At 37.0% G+C, this 21,630-nt stretch overlaps 1 protein-coding gene across 2 annotated transcripts in view; it reads right to left on the reverse strand.

Moving 5' to 3' along the window:
- SLCO6A1 (solute carrier organic anion transporter family member 6A1) overlaps positions 1–21,630 on the reverse strand; it is a 127,377-nt gene that overhangs the window by 71,219 nt on the left and 34,528 nt on the right. For both annotated transcript variants that reach the window (XM_019026493.4, XM_019026494.4), the window contains exons 5-6: positions 16,749–16,870; positions 15,475–15,584 (exon numbers count right to left, since the gene is read on the reverse strand). In XM_019026493.4, the coding sequence (XP_018882038.2) occupies positions 15,475–15,584; positions 16,749–16,870 (232 nt within the window). The remainder of the gene's footprint in view (positions 1–15,474; positions 15,585–16,748; positions 16,871–21,630) is intronic.

The following is a 21,630-nucleotide window of genomic DNA, read 5'->3' on the forward strand; positions in this document are numbered from 1 at the left end:
GGAGAATGGCGTGAACCTGGAAGGCGGAGCTTGCAATGAGCTGAGATGGCGCCACTGCACTCCAAGCCTGGAGACAGAGCGAGACTCCATCTCAAAAAAAGACAGAAAAAAAGAAGTGAGACATCATTCAGAGTAAGTCTTAATTACTTCAAAGACCCAGATATTCAACTTACTTCTGTCTCCTTATTGTGTATTCATCTAGGTCTATTTTAGCTAGTGACTATTTTCTTCATATTTACTTCTCTTTCTCAATGGCCCTTTGTACTTTTATTTTTGCTATGTCAGTATATCAAAGTTGTGTTGTTTGAGTTTCCCACTCTTCCTCTTATTCATACTTTCCCCCAAAAGAGGAATTGACTAGATTAGTTAGTCAGTCTTCAACAAGGTGTCCTTACTGGACATTGTTCTCAAATTAGGACATTTCCCAGGTTTAGGGGTAATCTAAAAATTGCTTTATTAAGCTCAAGTGCTGATGCCAAAAACTGTAACAGTTTTGGCTAAAACATTTGGATTACATTATACAGAGCATGGTAACCATGCACAAGGAAATATTTCTGGGCACTGTATTCTGAAAGGGACTGTGAGAATAGCAAATATTAAGAATGCCATAGATTTCCTTCCAATAAAATACCCAGGATTTTCTGCATTTTAAAAAATCTATTTCTTTTCTTAAAAATAAATATGACAGGGAAAGGTGAAAGCCAGATAGATATACAAATAAATATACAAAGAGTTTTATGCAGTGAACTCAGGCTCAATTCTGACAGATGTTGATATAAAAAGGGAGAAATCAGAATAGTGCTGTACAGTAGCAGACAGTGCTATTCAACCATCCCTATCTCGCAGTACTGTGGCTATTAGGTAGCCCTTGTTAATCACAGAATTTATCTACAACCAAGGTTTTTTCCACACGAGAAGGGGTTCATTCTGGTCTAGGATTGCTTTCCAGTTAGGCTAGGTACTCCTACATGTGCTTACTTAGTAACAGTCTGAAATAAGAGTAGGATCTGCAAATATATAAAGTATAAGGTATAAAGGCTGCAGAAAAGTAGTTTTAAGCTAAGGATAGTCCTCTAATAGAAGTCAGAAACAAATGATGAGGAGGAAATAAAGGCAGAGGAATGTTGCAAGGAGGAAAGGGTTTGTAAAATCTCAACCAGGGCTTATTGAAGGTGGGACATATAGTGTTCCAATTAATTCTAGAATTTTATCTTTCAAGCATTGATTTACTCCCTACCCTAATCAAGTTTGCATGGCAGAAGACACTGATTCTGCCAGTAAAAGACCTTTCCCTAGAGACAAAAAGGATGAAAACATAAGTTAAAGAGGAGACCAATAAATCACTCTTTGTTTTACTTTGTGATTTAACTTCTTATTTGATCTGTTCTTGATTCTTTATGCTAAATAGCCATAATTAGCCATAGAAAATAAGTAATGGCTCATCAATCTGTCCATCAGAATAAAATATCTCCTCTAGAAAATGCTGCTAATTGCAAATTTAAAATTTTTTTTGCTAGCTCCGCTGGCATTTCACCTCTTTTATTTTCAGAAAAAACAGTTTATTTAGAGTCACACCTAGGAGATGATTCAGAGACTAAAACTACTACAAAATGTTCTGACCTAAATACAAGTGAGAACTATAATTTTGTTTTCTTTCATTTTGTTTTCAACTTTCATTTTCGGTTTGTTACATGGGTAAACTGCATGTCATAAGGGGGTGTGGTTTCAGAAAATTTTGTCACCCAGATAATCAGAATAATACTCAATAGGTAGTTTTTCAATGCTCACCCTTCTCCCACCCTCTACCTTCAAACAGACCCCAGTGGCTATTGCTCCCTTCTTTGTGTCCATGTGTACTCAATGGACTTTAGCTCCCACTTATAAGTGAGGACATGAGGTATTTGATTTTCTGTTTTTGCGTCAATTTGCTTAGGATAATGGCCTCCAGCTACTTCCATGTTCCAGTGAAAACTAAAATTTCATTTTTGTATAGCAGCATAGTATTCCATGGTGTATATATACTACATTTTCTTTATCCATTTCACCACTAATGAGCACCTAGGTGGATTCCATGTATTTGCTATTGTGAATAGTACTGTTATGAACATATGCATGCATGTGTCTTTATGATTAGAACAATTTATATTCCTTTGGGTTTATATCCAGTAATGGATTGCTGGGTCAAATGGTAGTTCTGTTTTAACTTCTTTGAGGAATTTCCACACTGCTTTCCACAATGGCTGAAGTGATTTATATTCCCTCCAGTGGTGTTTAAGAGTTCCTTTTCTCTGCAACCACACCAGCATCTGTTATTTTTCCACTTTTTAAAATAGCCATTTTTGCTGGTGTGCAATAATATCTTATTGTGGTTTTGATTTGAATTTCCCTAATAATGAGTGACATTGAGCATTTTTCATATGTTTTTTGGCCACAAGTATGTTTTCTTTTGAAAAGACACTTTTGAAAAAGTGTCTGTTTATGTCCTTTGCCCATTTTATAGTGGGGTTGTTTGGGGTTGTTTTGCTTGCTGATTTGTTTGAGTTCTTTATAGACCTTTGTCAGATGTAGAGTTTGCAAATATTTTCTCCTATTCTGTAGGTTGCCTGTGTACTCTGTTGATAGTTTCTTTTGCTGTGCAGAACGCTTTAGTTTAATTAAGTCCCACTTGTCAATTTTTGTTTTTGTCATGATTGTTTTCAGAGTCTCCGTCGTGTCTTTGCCTGGGCCAACATCCAGAATGGTATTTCCTAGATTGTCTTCTATGGTTTTTATACTTTAGATTTTACATTTAAATCTTTAATCCATCTTAAGTTGATTTTTGTATATGGTGAAAGGTAGGGGTCCAGTTTCAATTCCACATATAGCTAGCCAGTTATCCCAGCATCATTTATTGAATGGGGAGTAATCTGCCTATTGCTTGTTTTTGGTGGCTTTGTTGAAGATCAGATGGCTGTAGGTGTGCACCTTTATTTCTGTGTTCTCTATTCTGTTCCATTGGTCTCTGTGTCTGTTTATGTACCAGTACCATGCTGTTTTAGGAGCCTTGTAGTACATTTTGAAGTTGGGTAGTGTCATCCTCCAGCTTTGCTCTTTTTGCTTAGGATTGCTTTGGCTCTTGAGGGTTTTTGTTGTTGATGATGTTCCAAATGAATTCTAGAATGGTGGTTTTTACTAAGTGTGTGAAAAATGTCATTGGTAGTTCATTAGGATAGTATTAAATCTGTAAATAGCTTTGGGCAGAATGGCCATTTTAACTATATCGATTCTTCCTATTCATGAGTCTGGAATATTTTTCCATTTGTTTGTGTTGTCTTTGATTTCTTTCAGCAGTGTTTTATAGTTCTCGTACAGATCTTTCAACATCCTGGTTAGTTGTATTCCTATATTTTAGTCTTTTTGTGGCTATCGTGAATGGGATTGCATTCTTGATTTGGCTCTCAGCTTGGACATTATTGGTGTAGAGAAATGCTACTGATTTCTGTACATTGATTTTGTACCCTGAAACTTTGCTGAAGTTGTTTATGAAATCTGGGAGCCACTGGGAAGATACTATGGGGCTTTCTAGGTATAGTATTACATTGTCTGTAAAGAAAATAAGTTTGACTTCCTCTCTTCCTATTTGGATGTGCTTTCTTTCTCTTGCTCTGGCCAGGACTTCCAATACTATGTTGAACAGGAGTGGTGAGAGAGGGCATCCTTGTCTTGTTCCAGTTTTCAAAGGGGAACATTTCCAGCTTTTCCCCATTCAGTATGATGTTGGTTATGGGTTTGTAATAGATGACTCTTATTTTGAGGTATGTACCTTCGATGCCTAGTTTGTTGAAAGGTTTTTTTTTTTTTTTTTTTTTTTTTTTTGAGATGGAGACTCACTCTGTCGCCCAGGATGGAGTGCAGTGGAGCGATCTCGGCTCACCGCAACCTCTGCCTCCTGGGTTCAAGTGATTCTTCTGCCTCAGCCTCCCAAGTGGCTGGGATTACAGGCACCCGCCACTATGCCCTGCTAATTTTTTGTATTTTGGTAGAGACAGAGTTTCACCATGTTGGCCAGGCCAGTCTCAAACTCCTGACCTCGTGATTTGCCACCTCAGCCTCCCAGAGTGCTGGGATTACAGGTGTGAACCACCACGCCCGGCCCTGTTCAAAGTTTTTAACCAAAAAGGATATTGAATTTTATCAAAAGGATTTTCTGCATCTATCGAGATGATCATGTGCTTTTGTTTTTAGTTCTGTTTATGTGGTGAATCACATTTAGTGATTTGTGTATGTTGAACCAACCTTGCATCTCAGAAATAAAGCCTACTCAATTGTGGTGGTTTAGTTTTTTGATGTGCACCTGGATTCAGTTTGCTAGTATTTTTTTGAGAATGTTTGCATTTATGTTCATCAGGGATATTGGCCTGAAGCGTTCTTATTTCACTTGTGTCTCTGCCAGGTTTTGGTATCAGAATGACGTTGGCCTCATAGAACGTGTTAAGGAGGAGTACCCCCCCCTTGATTTTTTTAGAATAGTTTCAGTAGGATTGGTTATCAGCTCTTCTTTATGTGTCTAGTAGAATTTGGCTGTGAATCTGTCTCATGCAGAGTCTTTTCTGGTTCGTTGGTCGTTTTTCCTATAATTGATTCAATTTTGGAACTCAATACTTGTCTGTTCAGGGTTTCAATTTCTTCCTGGTTCAATCTTACAAGGTTGCATGCTTCCAGAAATTTATCCGTTTCTTCCAGATTTTCTAGTTTGCTTGCATAGTGGTGCTTGTAATAGTCTCTGAGGGTTTTTTGTATAACTGTGAGGTTAGTGGTAATTTCCCCTTTGTCATTTCTGATTATGTTTATTTGTATCTTGTCCCTTTTCTTCTTTATTTGTCTACCTAGTGGTCTATCAATCTTATTTATTCTTTCTAAGAACAAACGTTTCATTTCATTGATCTTTTTATGGTTTTTCTCATCTTCATTTTGTTCAGTTCAGCTCCGGTTTTGTTTCCTTCTTTTCTTCTGCTACCTTTGGAGTTGGTTTGCTCTTGTTTTTAGTTTCCCTAGGTGTGATGTTAGATTGTTAATTTGAGACATTTGTAACTTTTTTATGTGAGTGTTTAGCACTATAAACTTCTTTCTTAACAATGCTTTAGCTGTGTTCCAGAGATTCTGGTATGTTGTATCTTTGTTTTCATTACTTTCAAAGAATTTCTTGATTTCTGCCTTAATTTTATTGTTTACCCAAAAGTCATTCAGGAGCAGACTGTTTAATTTCCATGTAATTGTATGGTTTTGAGAGATCTTCTTGATATCGATTTCTATTTTTATTGCACTGTTGTTTGAGAGTGCAGTTGGTATGATTTCATTTTATTTGAATTTGTTAAGAATTGCTTTATGGCTGATTGCGTGGTCAATTTTAGAGGATGTGCCATGTGCAGATGAGAAGAATGTATATTTTGTTTTGGTTAGATGGAGTGTTCCATAGATGACTGTTAGGTACATTTGGTCAAGTGTCAAGTTTAGGTCCCAAATATCTGTTAGTATTCTGCCTCAGTGATCTGTCCAATACTGTCAGTGGGGTGTTGAAGTCTCCCACTGTTATTGTGTAGTTATCTAAGTCTCTTCATAAGTCTCTAAGAACTTGTTTTATGAGTCTGGGCATTCCAGTGTTGGTTGCATATATATTTAGGGGAGTTAGCTCTGCTTGTTGAGTTGAACCTTTGTCATTATATAATGCCCCCCTTTGTCCTTTTTGATTATTGTTGGTTTAAAGTTGGTTTTGTCTGAAATAAGAATAGCAATCCCTGCTCTTTATTGCTTTCCACTTGCTTGATAGATATTTCTCCATCCTTTTACTTTGAGCCTACGGGTGTCCTTGCATGCGAGATGGGTCTCTTGAAGATAGCATACAGTTAGGTCTTGCTTTATTATCCGACTTGACGGTCTGTGCCTTTTAAGTGGGAGCTATAACCCATTTCTGTTCAAGGTTAATATTCATATGTGTGGATTTGATCCTATCATTGTGTGGTTAGCTGGTTGTTATGTAGACTTGATTGTGTATTTGCTTTATAGTGTCAATAGTACTTGAGTGTGTTTTTGTGGTGGTCAGTAATGATGTTTCATTTCCATGTTTAGCATCCCCTTAGGAACTTCTTATAAGGCAGGTTTGGTGGTAACAAATTCCCTTAGCATTTGCTTGTCTAAAAAGTATTTTATTTCTCTTTGATTATGAAGCTTAGTTTGGTTGGATATGAAATTCTTGGTTCTAATTTCTTTTCTTTAAAATTCCAGAATATAGGCCCCCAATCTCTTCTGGTTGTAGAGTTTCTGCTGACAGGTCTACTGTTAGCTTGATGGGGTTGACTTTGTAGGTGACCTTTCCCTTCATTCTAGCTGCCTTTAGTGTTTTTTACTTTGCATTGACCTTGGAGGATCTGATAACTATGTCTCTTGGGGATAGTCATATTGTATAATATCTCACAAGGGTACTTTGAATTTCCTGATTTTTTTTTTTTTTTGAGACAGAGTCTCGCTCTGTTGCCCAGGCTGGAGTGCAGTGGCACGATCTCAGCTCACTGCAAGCTCTGCCTCCCAGGTTCATGCCATTCTCCTGCCTAAGCCTCCCAAGTAGCTGAGACTACAGGCACCCGCCACCACGCCCAGCTAATTTTTTGTATTTTTAGTAGAAATGGGGTTTCACCGTGTTACCCAGGATAGTCTTGATCTCCTGACCTCGTGATCCGCCCGCCTCGGCCGCCCAGAGTGCTGGGATTACAGGCGTGAGCCACCGTGCCCAGCCTGAATTTCCTGATTTTTGTATTGACCTCTCTAGTGAGATTGGGGAAATTTTTGTGGACAATATCCTCCAATATGTTTTCCAAGTTGCTTGCTCTTTCTCCCTGTCTTTCAGGGATGCCAGTGAGTCATAGATTTGGTCTATTAACATAATCTCATATTTCTTTGAGGTTTTGTCCATTTTGTAAAATTCTTTTTTATTTTTGTCTGAGTTAATTCAAGCCACTGGTCTTCAAGCTCTGAGATTCTTTCCTCAACCGATAATACTCCCAATTATGTCATGAAATTCTTGTAGTGCGTTTTTCAGCTGTATCATCTAGATTTGGTTCTTTCTTAAAATGGCTACTTAATCTTTCATCACTTTCATCATTTTACTGGATTCCTTATATTCCTTGGGATGGGTTTCAGCATTCTTCTGAATATCTAAAATCTTCATTTCCATGCAGATTCTGAATTCTGTCATTTCAACCATTTCATCCTGGTGAATAAGCATTGCTGGGGAGCTAGTGAGGTTGTTTGGAAGTAAAAAGACATTCTGGCTTTTAGAGTTGCCAGGCTTTTTGTGCTGGTTCTTACTCATGTGTGTGGGCTATGTTCCTTTAACCATGGTGTAATTTGACTAGAGTCAGTTGACTTCATTTCTGGATGTTTTCAGAGGGCCAAGGCTTTGTGCAGCATCTTTATTTGTGACAGAATTCCTGTGCTTGGTTTCACAGTGGGATATATTAGCCAAGTATTTTCAGTGTTGAAGTTTGGGCTGCAATCCAGTAGATGGCACTTAAGCATCATGGCCAGTAGGTGGGCTCTTGCTCAGCCATGCAGCACCTCTGTATTTCCTTGTATTTGCAGCCATGCTCTCTCAGTGCTCTGAGAGTGTGGGCTCTTTTCCCACTAGCACTGGCTGCAGATCTCAGCTTGGCATTTCCGGGCTGCGCATCATAGCCCTGGGGCAAGCTGATGCCTTTTCTTCCCTCCCTGGCTTGGGGGCACCAGGGGCAAGGATCTTGGCAGTGGCAATGGCAGAGGGCCTTTCACTAATCTCTTGGGGCTCCACTCCAGAGAAGCACACCAATTGGTATGATTAGCCCAGGGTGAAGCACCTGTGTTGCAGGCCCAAGCCGAGGTGCCCTGCCTAGTAGTGAGCAGGGGGCTCACAGGCAAGAAAGACTGGTCTTTTCTTCACAGGGCAGCCATGGCATGCTGGAGGTGTGAGTACGGCACTCAGACCCTTTATCTCTTTCCCAGCCTAAGGATAGTAACCGTGGTACCACTGCAGCAGCAAGGGCAGAGGGGCTGTGAGTTGTCTCTGGAATTTCCTCCTCAGAGAAATGCAGAGCCATCATCAACTGAAGGGTTCAGGTTGGGGCACGGTGACTGTGCTGGGTGCCCAAGTGGAGAGGCCCTGCCCAGTGAGGAGTCACAGGGGCAGGATTCCATGTGGAAAACAATCTGGTCGCTTTTGTATAAGGAAGCTACACTGTGCAGGAGGCCTGCAATAGTCCTTAAGCTCATTCCTCCCTATCGAGCCTGAGGGCAGTAGAGTGGCATAAATAGCAGGCCTGTCTGTTACCTCTGGGAGCCCCATCCCAGGGATATACAGAGCTGCTACCAGCCTGAGAGCTCAGGTAGGGGTGGGTTGGCTGTGCTGGCATCCCACGCCAGTGAACTTTGTCTGGCAAGGTGTAGTGGAGGCTAGGCCCTCAGTCCATCTTGCTTATCAGCACTGTGGATATGGCCCCTATCCTGGGGGCATGTGAGAGAACCTGGCCTCCTTTATTGGCAGAAACACAGCTGCTAGCATAGGGGTGTTCAGGAGTCCATTGCCCTGGGATTTGGCATGTACCTGAACAGCAGCTCTGCACAGGCTCCATGCAGCTCTTCATGTCATTCTGGAGGCCCTGGATGGAGTGGGTTGGGGGAATCTCCTGTGCCCAGGGTTGCAAAGATCTGTGGCAGAAGTGTGGGACCCTGGGAGCTCTCACTCACTTGCTGTTTCCCCTCCGTGGGGAGCCTACCATGGTTCTATACCAATCCCAGGTGGGCAACTGTCCTGTTTCAGTCTTCCCTCTTCTCCATGGGTCATGTTGCTTCCTTGATGAATCCCAATGTGTCCTCCTGGACAGGCCAGTTGATAAGCTAGTGTTTACTTGCCACTCTGTCTCCTCTCCATGACAGCAGCACACACTAGCTGCTTCTAGTCAGACATCTTGGCACTCTCTAATATAGTTTTGAAAATTATGTTATTTAAATAGGATTTATATTGATTCTTCTTTCTATGATAGCCATTTACTTGCTTTCAAAGGAAATTCATTGTTTTAACTACCAATAGGAAGATGACTAAATAATTTGGACAGCAGCTTCCTTTGATTTATTTTGTCAACAATTAACAGTCACATAGCAATAATAGCTCACATTCATTTTGTCTTTTACAGTTCACAAGATGTTTAATATCATAATATTCATTGACACTTCCTTATTCATCTGAGTCCTATTATGCAAATATATAGTCCCTGTAATAAGGCAGGAAACTTACACATGAGATGAAGAAAAAGGATAAAAGGGTTGAGCTCTCTGTTCCACACATTTAGAGGGAGCTTTTCCTCTATAAAATATTATTCCTTACCAAATTCCATCCAGGATTTATTTTTTTGCTTTTTGCTTTTCTGTGATCTTTCCTAACCTCCAAACTTTATGTTTTTATTCTGTTTTTAAATATTTCTAATCCATTTTATTCTTACAGCTATAGAGGGGTAGCTTTTTTTCTTATCCTCTGTTCTACCTTCTGTTCTAAAAGTCTAATTCCAACTACTTTTACATTTATAACTTTTAACCTCGTGGATATTATAACTGCATAAAAATGTTAAATATTTTGTATTTGTTTCAGCTTTTATACTTTATTTTACTTGCATCTATCTTGTCTACTTTAAAACTATTAAAATTACTGACATTTTCATAAACTCTTTCCTTTCCTTTTTGGAAAAATGTTTTAAAAAACATAATGACCTGCGAGAAACATGGTAAAGGTAGATAATCCATTCGAAAAATAGCTAGTTTTTTGTCTCACTTTAATAAAAATTCATTACAAGAAAAGACTATTTTTAAAAATCTATGCCTAGACACTCAGGAGAAGTATATTTAAACCAGCTCCCAATCAATAAGTCTTATAATGATGGTGACATATGATTTCTTTGTTGGAATGATTTTCTAGTTGTCCTTGTGTCAAGAGTTTCTAAACAGCCATTGGATTTCAAGAAAATGATCCAAACCAAATGGCATGAACCATGAGGGATAGAACTATAGAATTAATAGAGAAAGACAATTGGCCTTTAGCAAGTTAAGTTCCTCCAAATACTCTTTTTTAGTTTCATTATTTTCCAGTCAGTTTTCCACTCTTTTATCAAGATAAAAGGAAACTTTGGTTATGTAGTCCCCCTAATTTTTTGTGCAATTCTTCCCCTAATCTAAAATCAGAGATATCTCACATAAGCCCAGTTCAAGACCAGCCTGGGCAACATAGTGAGATTTCTCTACATAAAATTTAAAAATTAGTTGGGTATGGTGATGTGCACCTACAGTCCCAGCTACTCAGGGGGGCTGAGGGAGACTGAGGCTGCAGTGAGCCATGATCATGCTGCTGTGTTTCAGCCTGCGTGACAGAGTGAGACCCTGCCTCAAAAAAAAAAAAAAAAAAAAAAAAGAAAGGAAAAAAAGCAAACATTTAAAAAATTCTTTTGACATTCTTATAATAGTTTACATGAAGTCTTTGTTTACTACATCCAACACCTGAGCCACCTCAGAGACAGTTTGTACTGACTTTTTCTTTATATGGGCCACATTTTCTTCTTTCTTTGCATTTTTCATGAGGTTTTGTTGAAAATTGGACACTTTAAATAATACGTTGTAGCTTTTCTGGATTCTGACTTCCCCACCCTCAGGAGTTGCGTTATTGCTGTTTTCTGTCTCTTGTTTATTACTTTTCAGGACTAATTAAATAAATTGTATCTTCCTAGGAGTATGCAGCCACTGAAGCCTATGTTCTATTTTTAATTATGTTCCTCATTTTTAAGCCTGGCTTCCCAGGAGTCACCCTGGGTCAGCATACCTTGATGGCCACCCAATAACTGGGCAGGGGTTTTACTTAAATATCTTGAGTCAGTAGGGCTTCCACTTTTTGCTGAGGGGATCTGTACATGGATTGGATCACATATTCAAGTTTCAGGCAGTTTACAAGCTGCTTTGACTTTCACTTTCTGTTTATGTAAGGACTTGTGCTCAGCCAGGAACCAGTAGATAACTGGGGCCATCTCTGACCTCTCCTGAGTGTGTGAACCCTTTCAGATCCCCATGAATATATTAAAGCTTTCAAAGCCTAATATCATTGGCCAGATATATCTTTTACATTTTTGGCTGGTTTACTGTTTCCTCTAACAAGTATTGCTGCCTCTGGTAGCTACGATGCTGGCCTTTTCCAAAGATTGGCCACCAATATTGTAATTGCTGACTACAATGTCCCAGGACTTTTCCATGGAGCTCAAAACTAGATCAACCACCTCAAGTGGCAGGAAGACTGTTAGCCTTCACTGTTACCAAGACATGGAGGGTAGGGAGGAAAGAAAAGACAATGGATGCAGTCCCAAATTTAAATGCCACAGACCCTACTCCTCTAACCAATGTTCAATAATTCTTGAATAAATGTTTTCAATTTATTGTATGCCTTTGCTTAATTTCCAGAGTTTCAAAATAGTTGTTGACAATTCTGCCAGTTTTACCACCACATTTTGGAGGTCAGGATTTTCCACGTTTCTCACTCTGCAATTCTAAAAGTGCCACCTTCTGATAAACTTCAAAAAGAAATCAGATATCATCTAGTTATCTACTCAGATAGATGTTAGTCAGAAGTCTAAGATTGTTACCAGGCATTATATTGTTTTATATCCTGTCTAACAATAATAATAAAATCCTCCATTTCCAAGTAAGAAGAATTGGAAATGGCTTGCTTTTTTTTTTCTTTTCTGGCAGTAAACTTAAAACAAACAAAAAAAAACCTTAAAACACTCATGTTTAAATTTTCTGAAGTGTTTTTAATAATTGTGTCTTAATTTTTAACAATATGAAAGAGATTATAACTAATTGGCTTCTGTATTGTTAAAATATATGTACATGTAATATTTTGATAAAAATTAAAACTAAATACAAATCTGAATTAAATGTAACCAATTAGGAGGGATGGTTTATGATTTGATTAAAAGATAAACAATAGAAACAAGTAAACATATTTCTTATTTTATACAACATATACATTTGTTTTAGGATTAAACCAGTATAACAAAATATATATAAATATATACATATATAAAAACATTATGTTATAAAAAAGATCTATGAAAACATTAAGGAGAGAGAAACTCATTTTGCCTGGGAATATAAGGTGAGATTTGACAAAGAGTTTTTTTATAATAGAGAAGAGAGAGAACGACATTTTAAATAGATAGATTAGCATCTACCAAAATACAGGACTATAAAATTACCTAATGTGTCCAGGAAAGACCAAGTGGCTGGAATGTGGAGGAGAGAGGGATAAAATTATAAGAAAATGGGATAGGAAAATTCAGTTGATGCTACTGTGAAAGATCTTCAAAGTCCTATTAAAGGGTATGAAATTCATCTATCAAGTAATCTGAGAAATTGAGTGATAAAATGTGTATATGAGAAATACAATTTTGCAAACAACAGAAAGGATGAAGTTATGAATAGCAGAAGAGAAAACAAATGGAAAGTCAAATCATTATTTAAAAGTTGGTGTTTTTTAACTCTACAATGTCTATATTGTAGACCTTGTTTCACTTAGAAAAACAAAGATTTTCTTCACTTAATATTGAGATATTTTCCACAAAACATGATGTTTGTGGGACTATTTTTCAACTTCTAGAGTTCTCTTCTGAGTTACTTAAACATAATAAAAAAGATAATGTTGATACATGCATGTCATCCCATTAAACGCCTTATTTACTTCTGCAGAGAAAAAATTAACACGAAATAATATAAAACTAAAATAAACAGAAGGAAAATACCTGGTGCCAATCTCTGACACTAGTCAAGTTATTGGCAAAGCCAGCCCTATTTTTTATTATCGGTAAAGTGAACAAGTTAGTTAAAAGACTTCAAAAGTCTTGATACAAAAATCCTCAATAATTTACTGGCGAACCGAATCCATTAGCACATCAAAAAGCTTATCCACCATGATCAAGTGGGCTTCATCCCTGGGATGCAAGGCTGGTACAACATATGCAAATCAATAAACATAATCCAGCATATAAACAGAACCAACGACAAAAACCATGTGATTATCTCAATAGTTGCAGAAAAGGCCTTTGACAAAATTCAACAACCCTTCATGCTAAAAACTCTCAATAAATTAGGTATTGATGGGACATATCTCAAAATAATAAGACCTATCTATAACAAAACCACAGCCAATATCATACTGAATGTGCAAAAACTGGAAGCAGTCCCTTTGAAAACTGGCACAAGACAGGGATGCCCTCTCTCACCACTCCTATTCAACAAAGTGTTGGAAGTTCTGGCCAGGGCAATCAGGTAGGAGAATGAAATAAAGGGTATTCAATCAGGAAAAGAGGAAGTCAAATTGTCCCTGTTTGCAGACGACATGATTGTATATCTAGAAAACCCCATCGTCTCAGCCCAAAATCTCCTTAAGCTGATAAGCAACTTCAGCAAAGTCTCAGGATACAAAATCAATGTGCGAAAATCACAAGCATTCTTATACACCAGTAACAGACAAACAGCCAAATCATGAATGAACTCCCATTCACAATTTCTTCAAAGAGAATAAAATACCTAGGAATCCAACTTACGAGGGTTGTGAAGAACCTCTTCAAGGAGAACTACAAACCACTGCTCAATGAAATAAAAGAGGATACAAACAAATGGAAGAACATTCCATGCTCATGGGTAGGAAGAATCAATACCGTGAAAATGGCCATACTGCCCAAGGTAATTGATAGATTCAATGCCATTCCCATCAAGCTACCAATGACTTTCTTCACAGAATTGGAAAAAACTACTTTAAAGTTCATATGGAACCAAAAAAGAGCCCTCATTGCCAAGACAATCCTAAGCCAAAAGAACAAAGCTGGAGGCATCACGCTACCTGTCTTCAAAATATACTACAAGGCTACAGTACCAAAACAGCATGGTACTGGTACCAAAACAGAGATATAGACCAATGGAACAGACCAGAGCCCTCAGAAATAATGCCGCATATCTACAACCATCTGATCTTTGACAAACCTGACAAAAACAAGAAATGGGGAAAGGATTCCATATTTAATAAATGTGCTGGGAAAACTGGCTAGCCACGTGTAGAAAGCTGAAACTGGATCCCTTCCTACACCTTATACAAAAATTCATTCAAGATGGATTAAACACTTAAATGTTAGACCTGAAACCATAAAAACCCTAGAAGAAAACCTAGGCAATACCATTCAGGACATAGGCATGGGCAAGGACTTCATGTCTAAAACACCAAAAGCAATGGCAACAAAAGCCAAAATTGACAAATGGGATCTAATTAAACTAAAGAGCTTCTGCACAGCAAAAGAAACTACCATCAGAGTGAACAGGCAACCTACAGAATGGGAGAATATTTTTGCAATCTACTCATCTGACAAAGGGCTAATATCCAGAATCTACAATGAACTCAAACAAATTTATAAGAAAAAAACAAACAACCCCATCAAAAAGTGGGCAAATGATATGAACAGACACTTCTCAAAAGAAGACATTTATGCAGCCAAAAGACACATGAAAAAATGCTCATCATCACTGGCCATCAGAGAAATGCAAATCAAAACCACAGTTAGATACCATCACACACCAGTTAGAATGGCGATCATTAAAAAGTCAGGAAACAACAGGTACTGGAGAGGATGTGGAGAAATAGGAACACTTTTACACTGCTGGTGGGACTGTAAACTAGTTCAACCATTGTGGAAGTCAATGTGGCGATTCCTCAGAGATCTAGAACTAGAAATACCATTTGACCCAGCAATCCCATTACTAGGTATGTACCCAAAGGATTATAAATCATGCTGCTATAAAGACACATGCACATGTATGTTTATTGCGGCACTATTCACAATAGCAAAGACTTGGAACCAACCCAAATGTCCAACAATGATAGACTGGATTAAGAAAATGTGGCACATATACACCATGGAATACTATGCAGCCATAAAAAAGGATGAGTTCATGTCCTTTGTAGGGACATGGATGAAGCTGGAAAACATCATTCTCAGCAAACTATTGCAAGAACAAAAAACCAAACACTGCATGTTCTCACTGATAGGTGGGAATTGAACAATAAGAACACATGGACACAGGAAGGGGAACATCACACACTGGGGCCTGTTGTGGGGTGGGTGGAGGGGGAGGGATAGCATTTGGAGATATACCTAATGAAATAAGGAGTTAATGGGTTCAGCACACCAACATGGCACATGTATACATATGTAACCAACCTGCACATTGTGCACATGTACCCTAAAACTTAAAGTATAATAATAACAAAGAAAAAAAGTCTCACCCAGATTTAGATTGAACCCTTTATGGGTATTTTCATAAGTTCATTATTAGAAAATTACACAGGTCAACTTAGTTGCATTGTTCAAGTAAAATATTTTACCTTACCCAAAGAGCAGCACATAAATCCTTGATACTAGTTCCAAGTTTCAGATCTTTAAGTTTGCTGTCAAAAAAATGAAGCTGTTTACGTTTCCTAGCTTTTATCCGTGTTGAACCTATATATAAACAAGTAAAAAAACTTATGACATATTCAAATAACTAAAACCCATACATAAAACATACATACACACCCTAATAAATTCAGTTAATCCTGAAATGGCAAATGAGTTATTTTTGAACAAGCTAAACTCAATCTCATTAATTAAAAGACACAATCTTCTAAAACAGTGTTGTCCTGAAGAACATTCTGTGATAATGAAAACTTTCCATATCTGCCCAGTCCAGTACTGTAGCCACTAGCTACATGTGGCTGTTAAATACTTGAAATGTAGCTCCTATGACTTAGTAAATAAAATTTTAATTTATTTTAAAATTTAGCCACACTTGATTTGCTCTAAAATATGAGGGAATAATCTTTGATATAACTAAAACTATTTTGTGCCAATGAAATGTACTATAATCAGGAGAGTTATTTGATTTCTTTGACTTTACATGTATTTTTCAGTGTTTCTAAGAAAATTTTAACAGTTATTATTTTATCTTACAATTCTAAGGTAGTCAATACATTAAATGCTAGGTAAGTAGATTTAAATATGCTTGTTTTCAAGACACTGTATGAACTCTAGATATAAAGCATCTTTAAAAGGAAATAATGAGAAACAAAAATATGCACTAATTCTAATGAAATTCTGGTCCAGGTGTGGTGGCCTACACCTGTAATCTCAACGCGTTGTGAAGCTAAGGTGGAAGGATAGTTTGAGGCCAGGAGTTTAAGACTAGCCTGCACAACATAGCAAGACTCCTTCTCTAGAACAAAAAGGAAAAATTTTAAAAACTTGCTGAACATGGTGGCATGCACCTGTAGTCCAATTCTACTCTGGAGGTGAGGCAGGAGGATGACTTGAGCCCAGAAGTTTGAGGCTGCAGTGATCTGTGATCATACCACTGCACTCAGCCTGAGTGACAGAGCAAGGCCCTGTCTCAAAACTAAATAAAAAGAAGAAGAATTTCTGGTACATAAATCAAATAATATTTGGCTGTAATGCTGCTTTATTTGCTTAAATAACACTAGCACTTGACACTGTATCTCTATGACAAACCACTACAGCGAGAGGCATACTCATTTTATAAAAAATGTAATATAGTCATTCTATGAGAATAAGAACCATGGTGGAAGAAACTACTATCCTCCAATTTAATAAATTACATTTTATAGTCACCTGGCATATTGTTTGGAAAGCATGACAACGGTATTAATGTACACCATGCAACGACAGCGGCAAAAAGAAAATTAATCCACCAAGTCCATAGCCATTCTGGACTACCATTATTGACTGTAGTGCTTTAATAGAGAAAAGTGAAAAAAAAAAGCAACTTTAGGTATTTGATTACAACAAAACCATAATCAGAGTGGAGAAAGTGAGAGTGAGAGAGGGAGGGTTGGAGAGTGAGACAGAAATGGAACTTTTTTCGTTAATTTGTTACTATTGTTTGTTTTGTTGAGTGGGAGTAATTGTGAGTCCCCAATTATGTGCTTGTTTTGTCTTACAGGATTCTAATATTTTCCCTTTTCCTTCTTTTTCTTGGCACCACTCAGGTAGCAAAAAGTACTTGTTTCTTCCTATTTAACTTTTTTTTATCCACCAGAAGCTATGTATTTGGAACACTACCTTTTTAAGTCTTACCTTTCCTTTAAAATCATTCTTAAAAATCAAGCACTGAGACCTTTATGACAAGCTTGGCCCTTTATGTTGCACAACTGAAGCTTTTTATGGCATTTAATCCTTTCAATTACAAATATTTTGAAATCCCTTTCTTCTAGTCCCTTCTCTGAACTTTCAGATTTAGTGTGAATGTATCCTTCTAGTTATTATTCCAAATCACCCTTAGGACCCTTTGCTGTCTTCTGTCTTCTCTGCAATTTTTCTTCATCTGCCTTTGCTCACCGTAAAGCCTTGCAGTGGGGAAGGTGATATTGGAAAGTCGAGGATTCTATGCTGGGATTTGTTATTATTCTCATTTTACTCATAATTATTTTGCAGTTTAAGCATACTTTGTCTTCAATTAATGCTGAAGCCAGGGATTTGTGGAGAATTTTCATAGTTGTGAAGCTATTCTATCATTTAAGGAGGAGATTAGGGGAAGTTGCTTAATACATAGACGCCATTGTCTTCTACTTCACACACATTTAAGACCCCCTCCAAACAGTCATTGTGGGAAAATGCTCACATCCACAGAAACCATAGTTTTGGAAGTGCTGGTTTTTCATGGGTGTTTCTATTGCCAACCAAGATCTGGTGAACAACTTCTTACAGACCTTGTTTTTCATAGGAATGTAGAGAATGTACACTGTCTTATTCACTGATGGGACAGCTCTTTGTCTACTGCTAGCATTATTAAGGAATAGAAATTCCAATTTTCCTAGGGTTGCAGTCTTGATTGTCATTACCCACTTGTCTCATATATATATATATATATATATATATATATATATATATATATTCATATATATATATATATATATATATATATATTCATATATATATATATATATATATATATATATCTGCATATGCTACACTCATGGAGTTTCAATTCCAGATTGTCACTAGGGCTGCATGTTTCCTCACTGATTATAATAGTCAGGAGTTTTTTTCACTTTTGAACCCAGCTATGTATTCTAACTATATACATTATATTACATGTGATTACTACATATGTGTGTATAATTGTGTACCCGGAAGAGGTAGGGAAATCAACTAAAAAAACTATCAATTGGGAAAAACAATATAATGGTTATATATAAAATATAGAGATTCCATTCACAATACTAACAAATGTATGAAATGCCCAGGAATAGGCTTAATGGAATATGTTCAATAAAGGAAATTATAAATCTTTATTGAAGGGTATAAAAGAAAAACAGAGAAAATAGTGTAACATACCATATGTATGAAAAGATAACAGTCCTAATGTGGCCCACAAATTCAAGTAATTCAAATCAAAATGCTTTGATTAAAAACTGAGATTATAAAATTTAGATTGAAGAGTCATTTTGCAAACATAGCCCCAATGTTGGATGAAAAACAATAATAAATGGGTAATTCTCTTACCAAATAGAAAACTATACAATAAAGCTTTAGTAATTAAAATATTGTAATATTGGCATGGGAATAGAAATGTTTATCAGGGAATAGATTAAATGAGACAAGAAGGAAATCTATGGATACAGGTAACTTTAGTTTATGATGAAGATGGTATTTAGTATCAATAAAAAACACATAATGATACATAAATGTCATCAGTGCAATTAGATATCCTGTTGAAGGAAAAAGAGAAGCTTGGTCCATGCCTCTTATATGCAAAAATAAACTGAAATTGAATGTTAAATATAAACATACAAACACATTTACAAAAGTACTGGAGAAAATATAGTCAAATATTTTAACAAGTTTATAGAGCATAAGAACTTCTTGTCCTAGCCAGAGCAATTAAACAAGAGAAAGAAATAAAGGGCATCCAAATCAGTAAAGAGGAAGTCAAACTGTTACTGTTCACCAATGATATGATTATATAGCTAGAAAACCATAAAGACCCATCCAAAAATCTCCAAGAACTGATGAATGAATTCAGTAAAGTTTCAGGATAATGTATCAATGTACACAAATCAGTAGCACTGCTATACACCAACAATATCCAACCTGATAAACAAATCAAGAACTCAATCTCTTTTACAACAGCTGCAATAAAATAAAATAAAATAAAAATACTTAGGAACATACCTAACCAAGGAGGTGAAAGACCTCTACCAGGAAAACTACAAAGCACTGCTGAAAGAAATCACAGGTGACACAAATGAATGGAAGCACATTCCATGCTCATGGATGGATAGAATCAATATTGTGAAAATGACCATACTGCCAAAAGCAATCTATTGATTCAATGCAATTTCCATCAAAGTACCAAAATCATTCTTCACAGAACTAGAAAAAACAATCCTAAAATTCACATGGAACCGAAAAAGAGCCTGCATAGCCAAAGCAAGACTAAGTAAAAATAACAAATCTAGAGGCATCACACTACCTGACTTCAAAATGTCCTACAAGGCTATAGTCAGCAAAGCAGCATGCTACTGGTATAAAAATAGGCACACAGACCAATGGGACAGAATAGAGAACCCATAAATAAAGCCAAATACTTGCAACCAACTGACCTTTGACAAAGCAAACAAAAATTTTAATCAGGGAAAGGACGTCCTATTCAACAAATGGTGCTTGGATAACTGGCAAGCAACATGTAGAAGAAAGAAACTGGACCTCATTGTCCATTTATACAAAAATCAACTCAAGTCTTACCTTATTGTCTTACCTTATACAAAAATCAACTCAAGATGGATCAAAGACTTAAATTTAAGACCTGACATCATAAAACTTCTAGAAAATAACATCATAGAAACTCTTCTAGATGTTGGCTTAGGCAAAGAGTTAATGAACAAGAATCCCAAAGCAAATCCCAAAAGCAAAAATAAAGATGAGACCTAATTAAACAGAAAAGCTTCTGCACAGCAAAAGAAATAATCAGCAGAGAAAACAGGAAACCCACAGTGTGGGAGAAAATATTTGCAAACTATGCATATGACACAGGACTAATATCCAGAATCAACTAGGAATTCAAACAAATCAGTAAGATAAAAACAATCCCATCAAAAAGTGGGCAAAGAACATCAATAGACAACTCTCAAAAGAAGATATAGAAATGCCCAACAAACATATGAAAAAATACTCAATATCACTAATTATCAAGGAAATGCAAGTTAAAACCACAATGAGATACTACCTTACTCTTGCAAGAATGGCCATAATTAAAAAATAAAAATTAGTAGATGTTGGTGTGGATGTGGTGAGAAGGGAATACTTTTATACTGCTGGTGGAAATGTAAACTAGTACGATCACTATGGAAAACAGTATGGAGATTTCTTAAATAACTAAAAGTAGAACTACCATTTGATCGAACAATCTCACTACTGGGTATCTACCCAGAACAAAATACGTCATATGAAAAAGACACTTGCACATACATGTTTATAGCAGCACAACTTGCAATTGCAAAAATATGGAACCAGCCTAAATGCCCATCAACAAATGAGTGGATAAAGAAAATGTGGTATATATACACCATGGAATACTACTCCACCATAAAAAGGAACAAAATAGGCCGGGCACGGTGGCTCATGCCTGTAATCCCAGCACTTTGGGAGGCCGAGGTGGGGGGATCACCTGAGCTCGGGAGTTCAAGACCAGCCTGACCAAAGTGGAGAAACCCCATCTCTACTGAAAATACAAAATTAGCCGGGCGTGATGGCGCATGCCTGTAATCCCAGCTACAGGGGAGGCTGAGGCAGGAGAATTCCTTAAACCCGGGAGGTGGAGGTTGCAGTGAGTCGAGATCGCGCCATTGCACTCCAGCCTGGGCGACAAAAGTGAAATTCCGTCTCAAAAAAAAAAAAAAAAACAAAAAAAAACCAGGAACAAAATAATGGCATTTGCAGCAACCTGGATGGAACTGCGCATGTTCTCACTCACTAGTGGGAGCTAAGCTATGAGCATGTAAAGGCATAAGAAGAAATGTAATGGACTTTGGGGACTTGCAGGGAAGGGTAGGATGGGGGGTGAGGGATAAAAGACTACACATTGCGTACAGTGTACACTTCTCAGGTGGTGGGTGCACCAAAATCTCAGAAATAACCACTAAAGAACTTATTCAGGTAACAAAAAAAAAAAGCCTGTTCCCCAAAAACTATCGAAATAAAAAAACAGAACTTCTTACGCAAGAAAGAACATTCAAAGTTTACGGAAAGAAAAATATTGACATATTTGATGATAAAAACTTTTAAAGTTTCTATAATATACCATATACAAAGTTTAAGGACAGATTGGGAGAAATTATTTGTCATAGGTCTAGCAAACAATTAATATCCATAATAAGTGAAGAATTTTTATAAATCTATAAGAAATAATGAACCAATATAAAAATAAGACAGGAAATAAGAAGCAAATTCAAAAAAATACAGAAGGTTAATATACATACTAAGTCCTAATAAT

Source organism: Gorilla gorilla, chromosome 4 (genome assembly GCF_029281585.2).
Source record: "Gorilla gorilla gorilla isolate KB3781 chromosome 4, NHGRI_mGorGor1-v2.1_pri, whole genome shotgun sequence".
Taxonomy (NCBI): Eukaryota; Metazoa; Chordata; class Mammalia; order Primates; family Hominidae; genus Gorilla; species Gorilla gorilla.